Consider the following 16729-nt stretch of genomic DNA (forward strand, 5'->3'; position numbering starts at 1 on the left):
CTGGAGTCTCTGATGATCCTCCGAGCTTTTTTCACACACCGCCTGTTATATATGTCTGGAGGGAGGGAAGCTCATCTCGATGATGTGTCTGGCAGTTCGCACCAGTCAGGATGCGCTCTACAGTGCTGGTGTAGAACCGTGTGAGGATGTGGTGGTTCATTCCAAACTTCCTCAGCCATCTCAGGAAGAAGAGGTGCTGGTGAGCCTTCTTCACAACGGCCTCAGTGTGGACGGACCATGTTAGTTCCTCAGTAATGTGGACACCGAGGAACTTAAAACTGCTGACTCTATCCACCGTTGCTCCATTAATGGTGATGGGGCTGTGTTCTCTGTCTTTCCTCCTGAAGTCCACTAAAAGCTCCTTGGTTCTACTGACGTTGAGGGAGAGGTTGTGCTCCTGACACCAGCGTGTCAGAGTGTGCACCTCCTCTCTGTAGGCTGTTTCATCATGGTCAGTGATCAAACCTACCACCGTTGTATCATCAGCAAACTTAATGATGGCATTGGAGCTATGTGTTGCCACACAGTCATGTGTGTACCGGGAATACAGGAGTGAGCTGAGAACACAGCCCTTCGGGGCTCCAGTATTGAGGGTCAGTGATGAGGAGATGTTATTGCCCATTCTAACCACCTGACGTCTGCCTGACAGGAAGTCCAGGATCCAGCTGCACAGCGAGCTGTTTAAGCCCAGAGCCCGGAGTTTCTCATCAAGCTTGGAAGGCACTATGTTGTTGAATGCTGAGCTGTAGTCTACAAACAGCATTCTCACATATGTGTTCCTTTTTTCCAGGTGGGAGAGAGCAGTGTGTATTGTAGATGCAATGGCATCATCAGTGGAGCGGTTGTTACGGTAGGTAAACCGCAATGGGTCCAGAGAGGTGGGCAGCACAGAGCAGATGTGATCTCTGATTAACCTCTCAAAACATTTGCTGAAGATGGGGGTCAGAGCAACAGGACGCCAGTCATTTAGGCAAGTGATTTTGGCTTGCTTTGGTACAGGCACAATGGTTGATGTTTTGAAGCATGTGGGGACTACAGACAGGGAGGGGGACAGGTTAAAAATGTCCGTAAAAACAACAGCCAGTTGGTTCGCGCACGCTCTGATGACGCAGCCCGGAATGCCATCTGGACCCGCGGCTTTACGGATGTTCACCCATCGGAAGGATCGGGTTACATCTGCAACAGAGACGGAGAGTGAACCAACCTCTGTAGCATCGGCCGCGAGTGCTCACTCCACGAGGGTGGTGTTGTTGTCCTCGAAATGAGCATAAAATGTATTAAGCTCATCCGGGAGAGAGGCAGCAGTGTTCACGGCAGAGTTTTTATTCCCTTTGTAGTCCGTGATGATGTTAATTCCCTGCCACATACTTCTAGAGTCAGTGGTGTTGAACTGTCCTTCAATTTTGTGCCTGTACTGGCATTTGGCTGCACTGATAGAGTTACGGTGTGCGTGCGTGCGTGAGAGAGAGAGAGAGAGAGAGAGAGAGAGAGAGAGAGAGAGAGAGAGAGAGACGAAGCGTGTGCGATCACATGTTGCCACACCCAAGCAGAGATGCTGTAAGCTTTCTGAAGATCAGCTTTCTCAGTGGAAAAACAGAATCCAAGTGGGGGTATTTCTCCCTATTTCATGGTAGCCGGTGCTAGAGTAGATCACAATAGAAACAGCAATGTCCTCCACCATTTTAAACAGCAACCATTGTGTAATTAATCAGTCTGCTGTGTCTCTCAGCTGTGATGAGCTATAATCATTTTTTGTTTAAAGCCTTTTAAAGCTATTTCCTAGCTTTAGTAGAGTAGTGTAGTAAGTGTAGTAAGCAATCACGAAGAGCTGTTGTATGTAAATGGCTGAAGCGGATTCACTTGATGTCACCTAACTGGCTCATATTACACACAAAAATGATCTTTTGCCACCACCTGCTGGCTAACATATGTAATGTAAAAAAAGAAAGACAAACCATAGCTCTTAATAGATATGCACTGCTCTTACACTTAAGTTTAGAACGGCACGAACACAAACGGAGTGATAAACACACACAGTGAAGTGTCAGAGTGCTGATGGTCATTGTCACAATCAGTGCTCATGGAACATCTCTCGTCCAATCAGATTCGAGGACCGGACCTAACTGTTGTATATAAGTGAGGTTCCCTATTCAAATAAGAGTGCAAACGAAAAGTTCCTTTCATTCTTGTTGTGTTCACAGGCAATTTGACTGTGTTTCCAATGTCCAATGGCAAGATTACAACACAATTAATGTCCTTTCACTGTTCGGCGCTCTACAGATGGCCACTGGTTGCATGAGGGAATGCAAAAGTGGGACTGAATGGTCACATGATAATTATTCCCAATGATACATTATTCTAATTGCAGGTCTGTTTGGATAATTTACACATCTAAAATATAGAGTGCATTTGGCAGCAGACAACACAAAAACCCACCAATATGCAGAGCATTTGAGTGAAGTGCCTGATTTTCTGTACAGTACAGAGTATGTGAACGCACACACACACTCAAAACATTCAAAATCCCAGACACAACTCAATGTGGGAAGAACAGGACACTGAGGTAACCAAGGACGACAGGTGTGCATTTAAATGACACGTGAAATAATAGGCATGGAGGAGGGTAAGAGCGGGGTGTGGGATGCGACAGTGCCGAGAGCTTCGACCGGAGCCTACGCAATAGGAATAATGAGCAGAAAATTGCAGGTAATTGTGGCCATGAGAGGAGGTCCTGAATGAAGGCTATTATGGCTGAATGGCACATGGCATAGAGAGAATGATCGATAGACAAAGAGAGAGAGAGAGAGAGATCCTATAGTTTATTTGGTGCTTCACACTATTGCCTGTTTAATAAGCAGGCATGAAGAGGAAGACAAAAGGGCAAAGATGGCTTTGTGTAAGACAAGTGGAGACTGAACAGTGGAGAAGCTCACACAGAGACCTTCCACTCATGTGTGAGTTTGTGTGTGTGTGTACTATCACAGTGTAGTGTTTGGTCTTGGTGGTGGGAGGCTGGGGATGCATCAATAATACTCTCTCGGGTCAAAGGAGAAATAGCCCATCGTAATGGAAGAGAAGTTGCTCATACTTGACCATTTTAATTCAGGTACATAACTACTGGCGAGAGAGAGAAAACATCCTGAACTAAGGGCATCCAGACATATATAACAAATTTCAGAGCCATAAAGAAATTATGCAGATACAAGAGGCAAATTATACTGTGTGTAGTATACAATTGAGTCTACTTGTGAAAATTATACTAACAGGCATCTAACTATTTAAAGGAATTTTCCGGGTTCAATACAAGTTAAGTTCAATCAAGAGCATTTGTGGCATAATATTGATTACCACAAAATTAATAAAAAAAAGAAAGAAGCTAAATATCTGTGTTAAAGTGAGACACATACAATGGAAGTGAATGGGGACCAATTTTGAATGTTAAAATACTCACTTTTTCAAAAGTATAGCCCCAAGATGTAAACAAAATGCATGTAAACTTTATTTTTGGTGTGATAAAATCTGTGTAAATATATAGCCAATTTTTCAACTTTGTTGCGATGACGATGTAATGTCAACAAACCCCTAAAACCCCAAAATGACTGTAAAATAGTTGAATTTAAACAACTTTACAGCTCAAATAATGCATGAGTTTTAATGTAAGTGCTTTTATAAAATTATAAGCTTGAGATTTCAAAAGATCCCTTCAAAAATTGGCCACAATCACTTTTATTGGAAGTGCCTCACTGTAAACTCAATTTTAGATTTTTATTAAAAGAGAGAGACAAGTTGACATTCATTTTTGTGGTAATAATTTTTATGCCACAACAGCTGCCGATTGAGCTTAACTTGTATTGAACCTGGAACATTCCCTTAAATTAATTTTTTTGCTCAATAATTATACTACCAGCATTTGTATAACAACAGGTGAATTAAAAAGTTTCATAAAAAAAATAACATGCATTTCAGAATTTCTTAGTATTTGGTTTATTCCCCTTTTGCTTTGATAGTATGAACTGAAGCTGGCATCCATGTTATCTATGTTAAGATGATCCATGTTATTCCAGCATGATTGGACAAAGTTCTAAAATAGCATCTTGTGTTCTTCATTGGAAGCAAGTTAACATGTTCAGTTTCACAAACGTGACAAGATTAATGACCCAGATATGGTGCAGAATCCAAAAAATGTCTTAATCATTTTAAATCATAATGTTTCTTTGGTTTAAATGTTTCAAAAATTCGAAAACTTATTTTCAGGTTTAAATTACATTTCTAATATTTGATTTTCAAATGTATACGCCTCACTGGATATACAGTTGAAGTCAGAAATGTACATACAATTAGGTTGAAGTCATTAAAACTCCTTTTTTAACCACTCCAAAGATTTCATTTTAGCAAACTATAGTTTTAGCAAGTCATTTAGGTCATTTTTCCAACAATTGTTTACAGACAGATCGTTTCACTTTTAATTGACTATATCACAATTCCAGTGGGTCAGAAGTTTACACACATTAAGTTAACTGTGCCTTTAAGCAATTATCCAATTAGCTTCTGATAGCTAATTGGAGTCAATTAGAGGTGTACCTGTGGATGAATTTTAAGGCCTGCCTTCAAACTCAGTTCCTCATTGCTTGACATCATGGGAAAATCAAAAGAATCAGCCAAGACCTTAGAAAAAAAATTGTGGACCTCCACAAGTCCATCAAAACCTTGAAGGTACCACATTCATCTGTACAAAAAATTGTACATAAGTATAAACACCATGGGACCACACAGCCATTATACCGCTCAGGAAGGAGATGCATTCGGTCTCATAGAGATGAACGTAGTTTGGTGCGAAATGTGCAAATCAATCCCAGAACAACAGCAAAGGACCTTGTGAAGATGCTGGAGGAAACAGGTAGACAAGTATCTATATCCACAGTAAAACGAGTCCTATGGGTCTTCCAGATGGACAACAACCCCAAGCATACCTACAAAGTTGTGGCAAATGGCTTAAGGACAACGAAGTTAAGATATAGGTGTGACCATCACAAAGACCTAACCTCAATCCGATAGAAAATTTCTGGGCAGAACTTAAAAAACATGTGCAGGCAAGGGGGCCTATAAACCTGACTCAGTTACACCAGTTCTGTCTGGAGGAATGGGCCAAAATTCCAGCAACTTATTGTGAGAAGCTTGTGGAAGGCTACCCAAAAAGCTTGACCCAAGTTAAACAATTTAAATGCAATACTACCATATACTAACAAAGTGTATGTAAACTTCTGACCCACTAGGAATCTGATTAAAGAAATAAAAGCTGAAAAATCATACTCTCTACTATTATTCTGACATTACCCATTCTTAAAATAGTGATTCTAACAGACCTAAGACAGGGGATGTTTTCTTTGATTAAATGTCAGAAATTGACACCACAGACTATGGTGTATATAAACTTCTGACTTTTGACCGTATATATATATATATATATATATATATATATATATATATATATATAATGTATACTTCCAGTCCAAGAAGCTGATACAACGCTGATACAACACTGATACAATGTTTGAGCCTATATAGTGTCAAAGTCCCTTTAATTAAGGCAAATCATGTCACTCAGAGGCCATGTTTGTAATGTCTCAGGGCAGCTATTTTTACTGATACAAGTACATCTCCCATCTATTTAAATGTGAAAAAACTGAAATCTCCAAAATGGCTGGTCAAAATTTCTGACATCGGCACCGACAGTTGCTTTATGGAACTATTGGTTTCATGCAAAAATCAATGATAGTTGCCAATAGTTTTTTTTATTATTATTCCACCATGGTCAAGGCTGGAGGGTTCCAGAGGTGTAATAAAAACAAGCACAACTGAATTTGTTGTGTCACGTGACTATGCTTTTCACAGAGCCAGGACATTTAAGAAGATTATTTAATACATAGACAGAGGAAAGCCAAGGTATGTATCCAGTACACGTTATCAGTGTATACTGTATAGTTATGGTGCAATAAATCAATCGTTTAAGACAACCAATATTAAATAGTATGAGGATTGACAGTTAATTTGTTTAGAATTATTATATAACTGCATTGGAGGACTGCTTGTATGCTAATATATGCTGTTTGAATGGTTAGAAAAATTTTACAAAGTCAAGGACGGAAACTGCTCACCTTTCATCTTCGCCATTTTGAAAAAATAAAATGTCTCTTTATGATTTGTGCAGATCCAATGTTTTCTTTTTTTCTGGTGTGGAGGGGAGTCCAATTTGTCCAAGTGAGGTTATAAAATTGAGTGCTCCAAAGAGGTTTTGTTGTCAAGTAGAAATACTGTACGTTAATCCTTTAGTTCATGTTTATGTTGATTTTTACTGACGGTGTCTCTATAGAAAGGATGTTCTTTACATATTACCAGATAACCAGAATACCAGACTATTATGACAAGCGATCGCTGATGATCTGCTGTTGATGATTTACTGCTTATTCGCCAATTTGACAATGCTTACTTTTTATTTATACTTGTATATGTTATCAATGTAATACTTTGTAGATGATTGTAAGAGTGCATGTTTTGTTTCCCTTATGTGTTAGTTTTAGCTAAGAGCACGGACACTTCAAAAATGTGTCTAATACAGTCTCAGTGTATTACGGGCTTGTTCATAATTAAAAGTCCAGCGTTACACACCAAATGTTTTTCCTGGTAATTGTTAGGAATTTTGTTGCACAATTAAGTGATATTTTACTAATTGTGGATGTTTGTTGCCTCTAAAAAGTTTTAACATTCAATAAATCAATTATAAAACTATCAGCCTATTAATAGGTTATCGGATATTTCCACCAGTTTAGTTATCAGTATCTGCAAAATCCACTATCGGTCGACCTCTAATAAATTGGTCTTCTTTACCCCATATCACACACAAAGCTATATTTATTTATGGAGTGGAGTGGTGATGGTGTAGTGGTCTAAGCACATAACTGGCAATCTGGTAATCAGAAGGATGCTGGTTCGAGCCCCACGGCCACCACCATTGTGTCCCTGAGCAAGGCACTTAACTCCAGGTTGCTCTGGGGGGATTGTCCCTGTAATAAGTGCACTGTAAGTCGCTTTGGATAAAAGCGTCTGCCAAATGCATAAATATAAATATAAATGTAAATGTACATTTTTATGGCTGGTCCTCGAGTGTTCTCGAGTAACCCAAGGATAGTAACCTGACCAGGAGATGTCTCTATCAACAATGTGATCGGCTATTTTAACAGCAAGTTGGGACTTCCATTCATACAGCTGCCATATTAAGTGTTAAGATTTCTCCCATTCAAGTGCATATCAGTGACCTTACTCATCCTATACTGTCTTTGATAGCATGCACAATATAGTGTGGTTTCTGATACCTTATTGCTTAAATACACAACACTCTAAAGACAAAAATAACAGACCAAATATATGACACTGCCAAATAAAGATGTCCAGGCAGTTAATAAACTCCTCAAAAGAATCAAAGTGTGAGACATCAGTGACAACGGTCATTCAGCAGAGACTTTCGAAAAGCAGAGCAGTCCACGCTTTAATGCTCTATGACTCATCTCTTATGAAAGGCTACAGTGTCTGACAGGTTATCAAATAGCTTAGCATGGTCTGTAATAGTTTTGCTCTCTTACTCTAAAGAATCCACAGCTCTTACGCTTAGTGTTTTCTCTTTTAAGAGTGACATTTAGTGAACTCACACCCTCCGTCAAAAGCTTGCCAAAACCAATCAATGACACACAAAGTGGAGGTTGAGTTGACTATGGGAGATTCAAAATGGACTGTTTTCAAATGCCGCATGGCAATGGTTTTTGATGAGCTAAATAAAGTACAGGAAGTGTGTAAGGCTTTTAAACTAATCTAAGATGTTGCCTCTCTCCTTTACCTCAGCTCAACTATGCTCTTTTGTACAATCTCTTCCAGGCCTGTGTAGTCTGATTCTGTGGTCAAAATCAAAGTTAAAGTATAGCAGTCATCATTCTGTGTTCCAAGAATTACCCAATCAGAGCATCTGCTGTCACTATGTAGCACTATGCAAGGCTACAATGTCTCTAACTACAATGCTTGACGAACACAACTGCTGACCAACACATTTTTATCAAAATATTATGTTGTAATCTGCTTAGCTTTTTGAACTCCAATCTTTTGTTTATGTGTGGTAGTTAATGCGCTGAAGGCAATGTGGCAGTTTATACACTGATAATGCTTTAACAGATGGTTGAAAGAAGCTGTCAGATTCTCAGCCAAGTAAGAATGAGTCCGTCCATACAGGCAAATATGGTTCCGCACTAGTATATGTACAGGTCCCTAAATACTTTGAGGATTAGGGTTAGGTTTAAAGGGGTAATTCACCCAGTCATCGTTTACTCAACTTCATGTTGTTTCAAACCCATATGACTTTCTTTCATGGAACACAAAAGGAGATGTTAAGCAGCATGACAGACACGGTCACCATTCAGTTAATGGAATGGAAATTGGATAACATTTTATGAAAATTAAAAGATGCAATGAAGAGACTGAAGCCACGTCCCCAGTTTTGCTATGTTTGTGCCACTCATCCACACTGGAACATGGTTTTCCTCCACAAAAAAATGGAGACCTTCAAAAGCGCTCTCCAAAACCGCACACTTTTGAAAACAAATAAAACGGAAAACAGAGTTTGCAAACTTGTAGTGTGGACGTGGCCTGAGGCCATCAGTCTATAACATTCTGCCAAATATCTCCTTTTGTGCTCCACAGAAGGAAGTCAGTCATAAGGGTTTGGAAAAAGTGAGAGGGTGAGTAAAAGATGACAGATTTTTTGGGGGGTAAGGATTATGGTTAGGCAAACATACTGGTGTTAAAGTAAAGGTAGGGCTGGTCAATATGGCCAAAATTGTTATCACGATTATCATTTTCATATTGTTCGATATCAATATTTATTACGATATACATTTACACATTGCACTTTCTTTTATTTCAAAGTTGACGGAAGAAAAAATACATTCTAAATAGCCAAAATAGTCTCTACAAAACTGCACAGGGGGTCCAGAGACGGCCAAAGCAGTGGGGTCTACGGTATCTTTTACCAATTTTACCGTTTATCAATTGAAAATGAATGTTAAAAGATCATCTATTTGTTCTGAAGCATAGTGACAGCAGTCCAGTATTTGTTGGAATATTTTTACATTAAAATAAAATATTTTTATATTTCTTTAGATTCAGATACCCAAGTATGGGGCATACAAGTCCTTGTGACTGTGGAATGATGCTGAATGTGGGTTCAGGGGTGTCCCGAGAGAAAATTTAAAAAACATTTGTATATTTGTATAACATTTGTACATTAAAGTGAGAGACTAGTCTACCAACTAGTAATTTTAGTCTTTCCTTATCCATTCCAGACATCCAATTCATTTTCACAAAATTAGAACAGAAATCGGTTTGTTTATTATTAAAGGCTCGTAACATGCTGATTAATAGAGATACATTTAAAAAGGGAAAAACATTATGGTCTAAAAGGTGATTTGAAACAACTTTAACTCATGCGGCGCTTCATGACTACACACATGCAGGAAAAAAAGAGGCAACGCATGTGGAGCGGGACAGGGCAGAAATTATGCATGTTTGTTGCTAGAGAACAATATTCAAGATTACAGCGCAGAAAGATCAGAGCTGTTGTCCACATCACTGTTGTTCTGTCACGCTCTTCACTAGAGACGGTGCGGATGGAATCAATCCGGTGTCCGGCGTAGCCTAATTGTTAGCAAGGCAGCTAGCATTACCAAGTTCATCCAGTCTGACCCTACGTTACCACTGGTGCGTTGTGAGCTAAGCTGAGAGCGCTTCAATTAATTCCTATGAAAGCCGAGTGTCATGCTCCCAAGGTGGATCATAGGATGGGCAGCGGTGCGGAGCAAGCTCTCTCCTAGCGCTGTGAGCGCCTTTTAGCGGATTTTGTCCACCCCAGTGGAAATGCAGACTGAGAAAGCCGAACTGCTTGTGTTTTAGCGACACGCAGTAAATATCGAAATTCCTCAAAAAGCTAATCGTGGATTTTCATTATCATGATATATATCGATATCGTTTTATCGCCCAGCCCTAAGTAAAGGGAAAATACGATTTTTAATTAGCTGGTTAAAAAAGCCCAGACACAATCTGCAGAATTTGTTCAAACACTTTGCACTAATTTTGGGAATGGATTTAAAGTATAAACAAGGTAAAATGTAATAAATGGCTCTGAGAGCACTACACTCTTATTGATAGCCAAAAACACAATTAGCCCACTGATTCTTGAGATAAGCGACAAAACATGTCTTACATACAAAACTCACCTAAAAATCAAGAAATTTATATTAATAAAAAATACAGGAAAAGTTCAACCTAAAGGAAATGTGGTGTATTACTTTACATTTTTTAAAATGCATGCTCTATACTTGGAAGCACATATACTTAACCTGTCCTCAGCAAAAGGTCACAATGTTATACACTGGTGGCCAAAAGTTTGGCAAAATGTACAGATTTTGCACTTATGAAAAGAAATTGGTACTTTATTCACCAAAGTGACATTCAACTGATCACAATGTATAGTCAAGGACATTAATAATGTGAAAAATTACCATTACAATTTCAATAATATGTTCAGAACTTCTTAAACTACTTCAAATAGTTCTCATCAAACAATATTCCATTTGCAGCAATGACAGCTTTGCAGATCCTTGGCATTCTAGCTGTCAGTTTGTCCAGATACTCAGGTGGCATTTCACCCCACGCTTCCTGTAGCACTTGCCATAGATTTGGCTGTCTTCTCTGGCACTTCTCATACACCTAACATTCTAGCTGATCCAACAAAAGCTCAATGGGTTTAAGATCCAATTATCTGTTGTCCAATATCTGTGTTTATTTGCCCACTGTAACCTTTTCTTTTTGTTTTTCTGTTCCAAAAGTTGCTTTTTCTTTGCAATTCTTCCCATAAGGCCTGCACCCCTGAGTCTTCTCTTTACTGTTGTACATGAAACTGGTGTTGAGCAGGTAGAATTCAATGAAGCTGTCAGCTGAGGACATGTGAGGCGTCTATTTCTCAAACTAGAGACTCTGATGTACTTATCCTCTTGCTTAGTTGTACATCTGGCCTTCCACATCTCTTTCTGTCCTTGTTAGAGCCAGTTGTCCTTTGTCTTTGAAGACTGTAGTGTACACCTTTGTATGAAATATTTAGTTTTCTGGCAATTTCAAACATTATAGCTTTCATTCCTCAAAACAATGATTGACTGATGAGTTTCTAGAGAAAGCCGTTTCTTTTTGCCATTTTTGACCTAATATTGACCTTAAGACATGCCAGTCTATTGCATTCTGTGGCAACTCAAAAACAAACACAAAAACAATGTTAAGCTTCATTTAATGAACCAAATAGCTTTCAACTGTGTTTGATATAAGTAATTTTCTAGTACCAAATTATCAATTTAGCATGATTTCTCAAGGATAAGTTGTTGGGAGTGATGGCTGCTGGAAATAGGGTCTGTCTAGATTTGATCAAAAATTACTTTTTTCAAATAGTGATGGTGATGTTTTTTACATCAGTAATGTCCTGACTATACTTTGTGATCAGTTGAATGCCACTTTGGTGAATTAAATTACCAATATATTTTTGAAACAGCAAAATCTGTACATTATTCTAAACTTTTGGCCCTCAGTGTAAATATGAAATGAAAGCTAGGATCTGTAAGATATCAAACAATACATAAATTAAACTTTAAATTATATTTTCCATAAAAACTGCCTAACAAAGTTTTGTCCTCACTTGGATTCAACTCAGATTTTTTATACTACTGATTAGATCAGATAATATCATGTCAGCTATAACTCTGAGTACCCCTTTCCCACTTCATGCTCATGGTGGATAAAACAGTAGGACACATGGTCTGATAAGTTTGATATTTCTTCCTATTTAAAACAATCAATGTTTAAGTCTCTGAGGTCACAGCTTCAACATGTCAACTCTGTAATTCCCATTGTGATAATTTCTGTTAGAATTGCAGGATAAGTTTTGGCATTTTAGTTTAGGTTATAGAAGAAGCTTCAACAGAGGAAAAAAAAAAGTCTTCAGGTGTACAATAGATTGTTAAGATGGAAAATATTTTATTCCATTAATATTCCATTTAGTCAACTCCGTCAGAATTTTCAGAATAGTGTAAAAACAAAAAAACTAAAATAGAATGCATTTTATCACTTAACTCCTTTACTGAACACCATTATTAAATAATTAAAGGACATCACACTCTTGTTGGATGGATCAAATTATAATAGCATGCTTTTAGTGTGCATTATCTCAATAATCAGTGAGCCAAAATATTTAACTATCAAAACATGTTAAGGGAAGGGGACGGACGTATAGAATTCTGTGGAAATTTGTATCGCAGATTCCATTTGGGCCAGGCTATAAATTATTTTGGATAAAGAAAATGCACTCACCTCAATACTGAAATATCCTCTGTCTACATAATCACCCAGGAACAGATAGCGTGTGTTGTCAGGGGAGCCACCGACTTCAAAAAGCTTCATGAGGTCAAAGAACTGTCCATGGACATCACCACATACTAGAAGTGAAAGGGAACCAAAATAAAAATTCAACATGGTACATGATGGTCATTTAGTGATACACAAAGCTTGTCGCCGTGAGTGGAATTGAAGCTGAAGTATGTAACTTTTAAAATACTTTCTCCTATCCCAGCTTTGTATGCAGACAACTATAAGTAAGCCATTCATAGGTTAATTATCTTAAAAACTGTAAACACAATGTCTCTGTTGTGCCATTAAAATGTGTTTGTTTGTTTGTTTGTTTTGACCAACCAGTCTCAAGAAAGAAAATAACATCAACCGAATCATTCTGAAGCACTTTCAGAAAGTTGTTTTGAAAACAAAGTTTATTTTTGCAATTGGTGACACAGAAATTACATACATCAACTTTAAATGTGAAGTATGCCATTTCTGAGCCACTAGTGGCACCAAACAAAATTACAAAAATAGCAGGGTCCATCCAACTATTTTGAAAATACAGATTTTAATAAAAATAGTTGATAAGAAATCCTGAATGTAAATGCTTGTTATGCGAATAAACTCTCATTGTGCTAAGAGGGGTGAATTTTCTAGAGTTTTGCATTAGTTAAAATGCACATTAAGGTGATGGAAACAGTTTATTCACATATTCATGATGTGTTTTGACCATTTGGTCATGTAAAGCGCAATGGCGTAATGCTCTTTGGTTAGTATAGGTGTGATAGTTTGAGCAGACTGGCTCAACAAAAGGTCCAACATTGGCACGCAATACTTCGTACAAAGCCCTTGACATTTGGAAGTTTAAACTCACAATCACATCTAGCTGTTTTCAGCGTGGGCGCCCAGTTACGGAGGTGCTGGCGTATGGGCGTAGCAGCCATTTCAGCCCTCATTATATGGGGAATATATTATATTATATTATATTAATGAGATATTACTCTCATTCTTCAGTGTCTTCTTCTGGCGCATTTAATAAAACAATGTCCAACACCACAAATAACTATCCAAAGCAACGAACTCCATCAAAACAAGGTGGGCTTCCTCAAGATAATACGCATAACGTAGTGGATGGAAATGCACAATGATTCGCATTTTCTTTAGTCGAATATTCAGAAATGCGCTTAACAAATGCCAAACATTTCAATGGAAACCCAGCGAACAATGAAAGCTTTCAAACCGCAATGGGAGAAAGGTGTCTCGAGTTGTTCTTGGCAGGATACTCAGCCTTACAGGCTGCATGTGGTTATAATTAGGGATGGGGGTGGAGTTAGGACATATACTGCCTGCCAGGAACGAACCCAAGTACATTTGTACAATGGTCCTTTAAAACAGGTTCTCCAAACAATCTGCCCATCTGCCATTGGTCGAAAAACAGATAGTCCTTCCCCAAACTCACATCTTTGATTGCACCAATGTTGCCTTGTCAGGCTGGATGGTAGAGCAACATTTTAGAAGAGCCAAAGATCAATTGTGTTTACACAATCTACCACCAAATGGCTTACTAATAGTTGTCTTTCCACTTTAGGCTGGGAAAGGAGAAATAATTTAAACATCTAAAAAATTACACACTTTACTTTTAAACTTAAAGAGTAAAAATAATTTTGAAATGAATAGGTTAGCAGAACTAAATAGTAAAAGCTTTTCTAGATTGCATTGGGCAGATACCAAACACACCACTTAAATCTATTCTACCTGCATCATCTAGCCAACCATGGCCACATGTACAAGGCTGCTCTGTCACTTAGCAACACTGACACTATATCTGAAAATACAGATTTTAATAAAACAGAATATATCTAGAGTTAGAGAGGTTTGTGGCATCCATTAATTCATGCTCAAAGGCAGTCATATCAATAGAGGACAGATGAGCTCTGATAAAAGGCAAATTCATGTGCATTAAAAAATACTGTGGCATAAAACATTCAATGCCTTCAAAAATGAAACCTTGAACCACAGCATCATCATTTCATAATTGAATACGCTATCTGTCACTGATAGCGCCAAATCGAATTCAATATTACCCATGTGATACAGACAGTTTAATTGTGATATATAATGTAATCTAGTTCAGAAACTATCGATTTTTATTACTTTTGGTTCCGATAACGGTTCTCGCACATGCAATTTTCCGCCGATGTGGGTCGAACATTGTACTTAAATACTCGGACAGTATTTCCTGCAGCAGCAGCACTTTCAGCAGCAGCGCTGCCTACGGCTGAATCTACAGCGAGAAAAACGCAGCGCTCAACATTTGACAACAGGCTGCTGAGGGCAGTAAATGCAATGAGAATTACATTTCTTATTTCCAAATAATTCTTTCTCGGAAGTACTAAAAGAATCGCTCAGAAGAATCGAAATCAGAACCGAAATCGTAAAGAGGAATCAGAACTGTTAAATTCCAGTGATTCCCATAACTATTTGTAAATGTCTATAAATTACAGAGCTGTTTTGAAACTGTTAGTGCACATGCTTGACTCATTGATGCTCAAGCGGGGGATGCAGATTTGAGTCCGGCTGGCAACGTGTCCTGATGTCAACGTGTCGTAACCTCTCTCTTCCTGTGTTTCTTTTGTCACTCTTTGTCTAAGACAATGTCTCTTAATCCAAGAGTACCCCCAGCAATGCAGTGCCACGTATAGAACAGAACGCAGGTGCCTCGAGACATAGAAGTTGAACTTCTTTTCAGTTTCACACAGCATCTAAAAAACGTGGCACTCCTGCGCAAGATGCAAAATAAAACAGCGAGAGAAGGCAAAATGGTCAAAGATATTGGTCTAGTGCATGTTTACAAAGTAATACAATTTAAAAATTGCACAGACTGATGCAAAAACACATTCGGTGTAAATAGCTCCCTAACATACTCAATTAAGGTCATGGAACTTCTACTTACAAGCTGAATAACAAGTTAAATAGTGTGTATTAGATAAGCGAAATGTGCAGTGTTGGAAGTATACAAGGATCAAAATAGGTAAACACTGGTATAGGCTAATAAAAGAAAAAAGGCCATCATCAGGCCAATACTGCTCAAATGTAATGGAATTATATTAGTGCCTAATGAAACAGATGACATTTTACCCAATGGAAAAAGTAACCATATGTTTTCTATACAAAATCATCTATATATGATTTATTAATTTATTGTTTTTCATCCCCTGGCTACAGTTGCACATACTAATGCCAATTATGTATAATAATGAATATTAGCCTTTGATTTGACATTATGTTTTCCCCAGGAAGTAGGTTACGCCAATCACCACAGCATGACAAAACCAATAGCCAAAACAAAGCTTTATGTACAGGATTCATACACCTCCTCAAAAGTTAATTCTAATCCAGACAGATGGTCATATCCCACAAGCCCTACTTTTGATGAGTTCTTGCTTACCAGTGATTGGTGCATCCACCTCTACCATGCACTTCTCCTGCCGGAGGATGTTGGCACCGTCATTTATGATGCGCAGAGCTACTTCCTCCTCCACACGTCCCTCTTTGACAAAATGGTTTTTCAGCACCTCAGCATTGGGCTTGCCATCCACAAATAGGTCCTTTATTGTCAGTTGCTGGTGAGGGGGCAGTGGCACTGCTGCGGGTACAAGAGCAAATCATGAGTTGACAACATGGATGCTTTTTCAACATTAAGTCAGGGATGAAAATACGTTATAAGTTTCAGTCACAGTGGTAAAGAGAAGGTACAAAGCGGTTTAAACCCATTCTGCCCTACAAAAGCAAAACACAGTAATTATGCCAAAATTAAAATGAGAAAATTGGTTTAACTTGGGTTTTTAGAGTGGATTTTGTAGTTAGTACAATCTTCAAACTCCGTTATATCTGAATCTGAGCATAGCTGAGCCAAACCTGTCAGTAAACAGGACAGATCATAGTCTAAAGGGGTTGTACCAGACCAGAAACCCCACATCTTATCACAGGTAGACAAAGCACAAGTATAGGACATAGAGCACATTTTTACAATGCATAGAGCTGGCATACCAAATTTAATCACCGCAAACATTAAATAAGAAGGTTTATGCACTTCTTCAAGAATGAACAAAAGGACTTTGATGAGTTTGCAGGTTGGTATATGGGATTCAGGATCACGTTAGAACCCCAGTTTTTCAAGCTAGTCCAGCTAATGTAAATGCTTATTCTCTAGTTAAATGACAGTCAAAGCCTTGATCTAAATGGTAATTGCCTCTTT

At 38.3% G+C, this 16729-nt stretch overlaps 1 protein-coding gene across 3 annotated transcripts in view; it reads right to left on the minus strand.

Moving 5' to 3' along the window:
* Positions 1 to 16729, minus strand: part of LOC127636178 (serine/threonine-protein phosphatase 2B catalytic subunit gamma isoform-like) — a 58708-nt gene that overhangs the window by 31239 nt on the left and 10740 nt on the right. For 2 of the 3 annotated variants that reach the window (XM_052116619.1, XM_052116605.1), the window contains exons 2-3: positions 15920 to 16117; positions 12451 to 12575 (exon numbers count right to left, since the gene is read on the minus strand). In XM_052116619.1, coding sequence (XP_051972579.1) covers positions 12451 to 12575; positions 15920 to 16117 — 323 coding nt within the window. The remainder of the gene's footprint in view (positions 1 to 12450; positions 12576 to 15919; positions 16118 to 16729) is intronic. The other variant, XM_052116612.1, reaches the window with a different exon arrangement.

Source organism: Xyrauchen texanus, chromosome 4, assembly GCF_025860055.1.
Source record: "Xyrauchen texanus isolate HMW12.3.18 chromosome 4, RBS_HiC_50CHRs, whole genome shotgun sequence".
Taxonomy (NCBI): Eukaryota; Metazoa; Chordata; class Actinopteri; order Cypriniformes; family Catostomidae; genus Xyrauchen; species Xyrauchen texanus.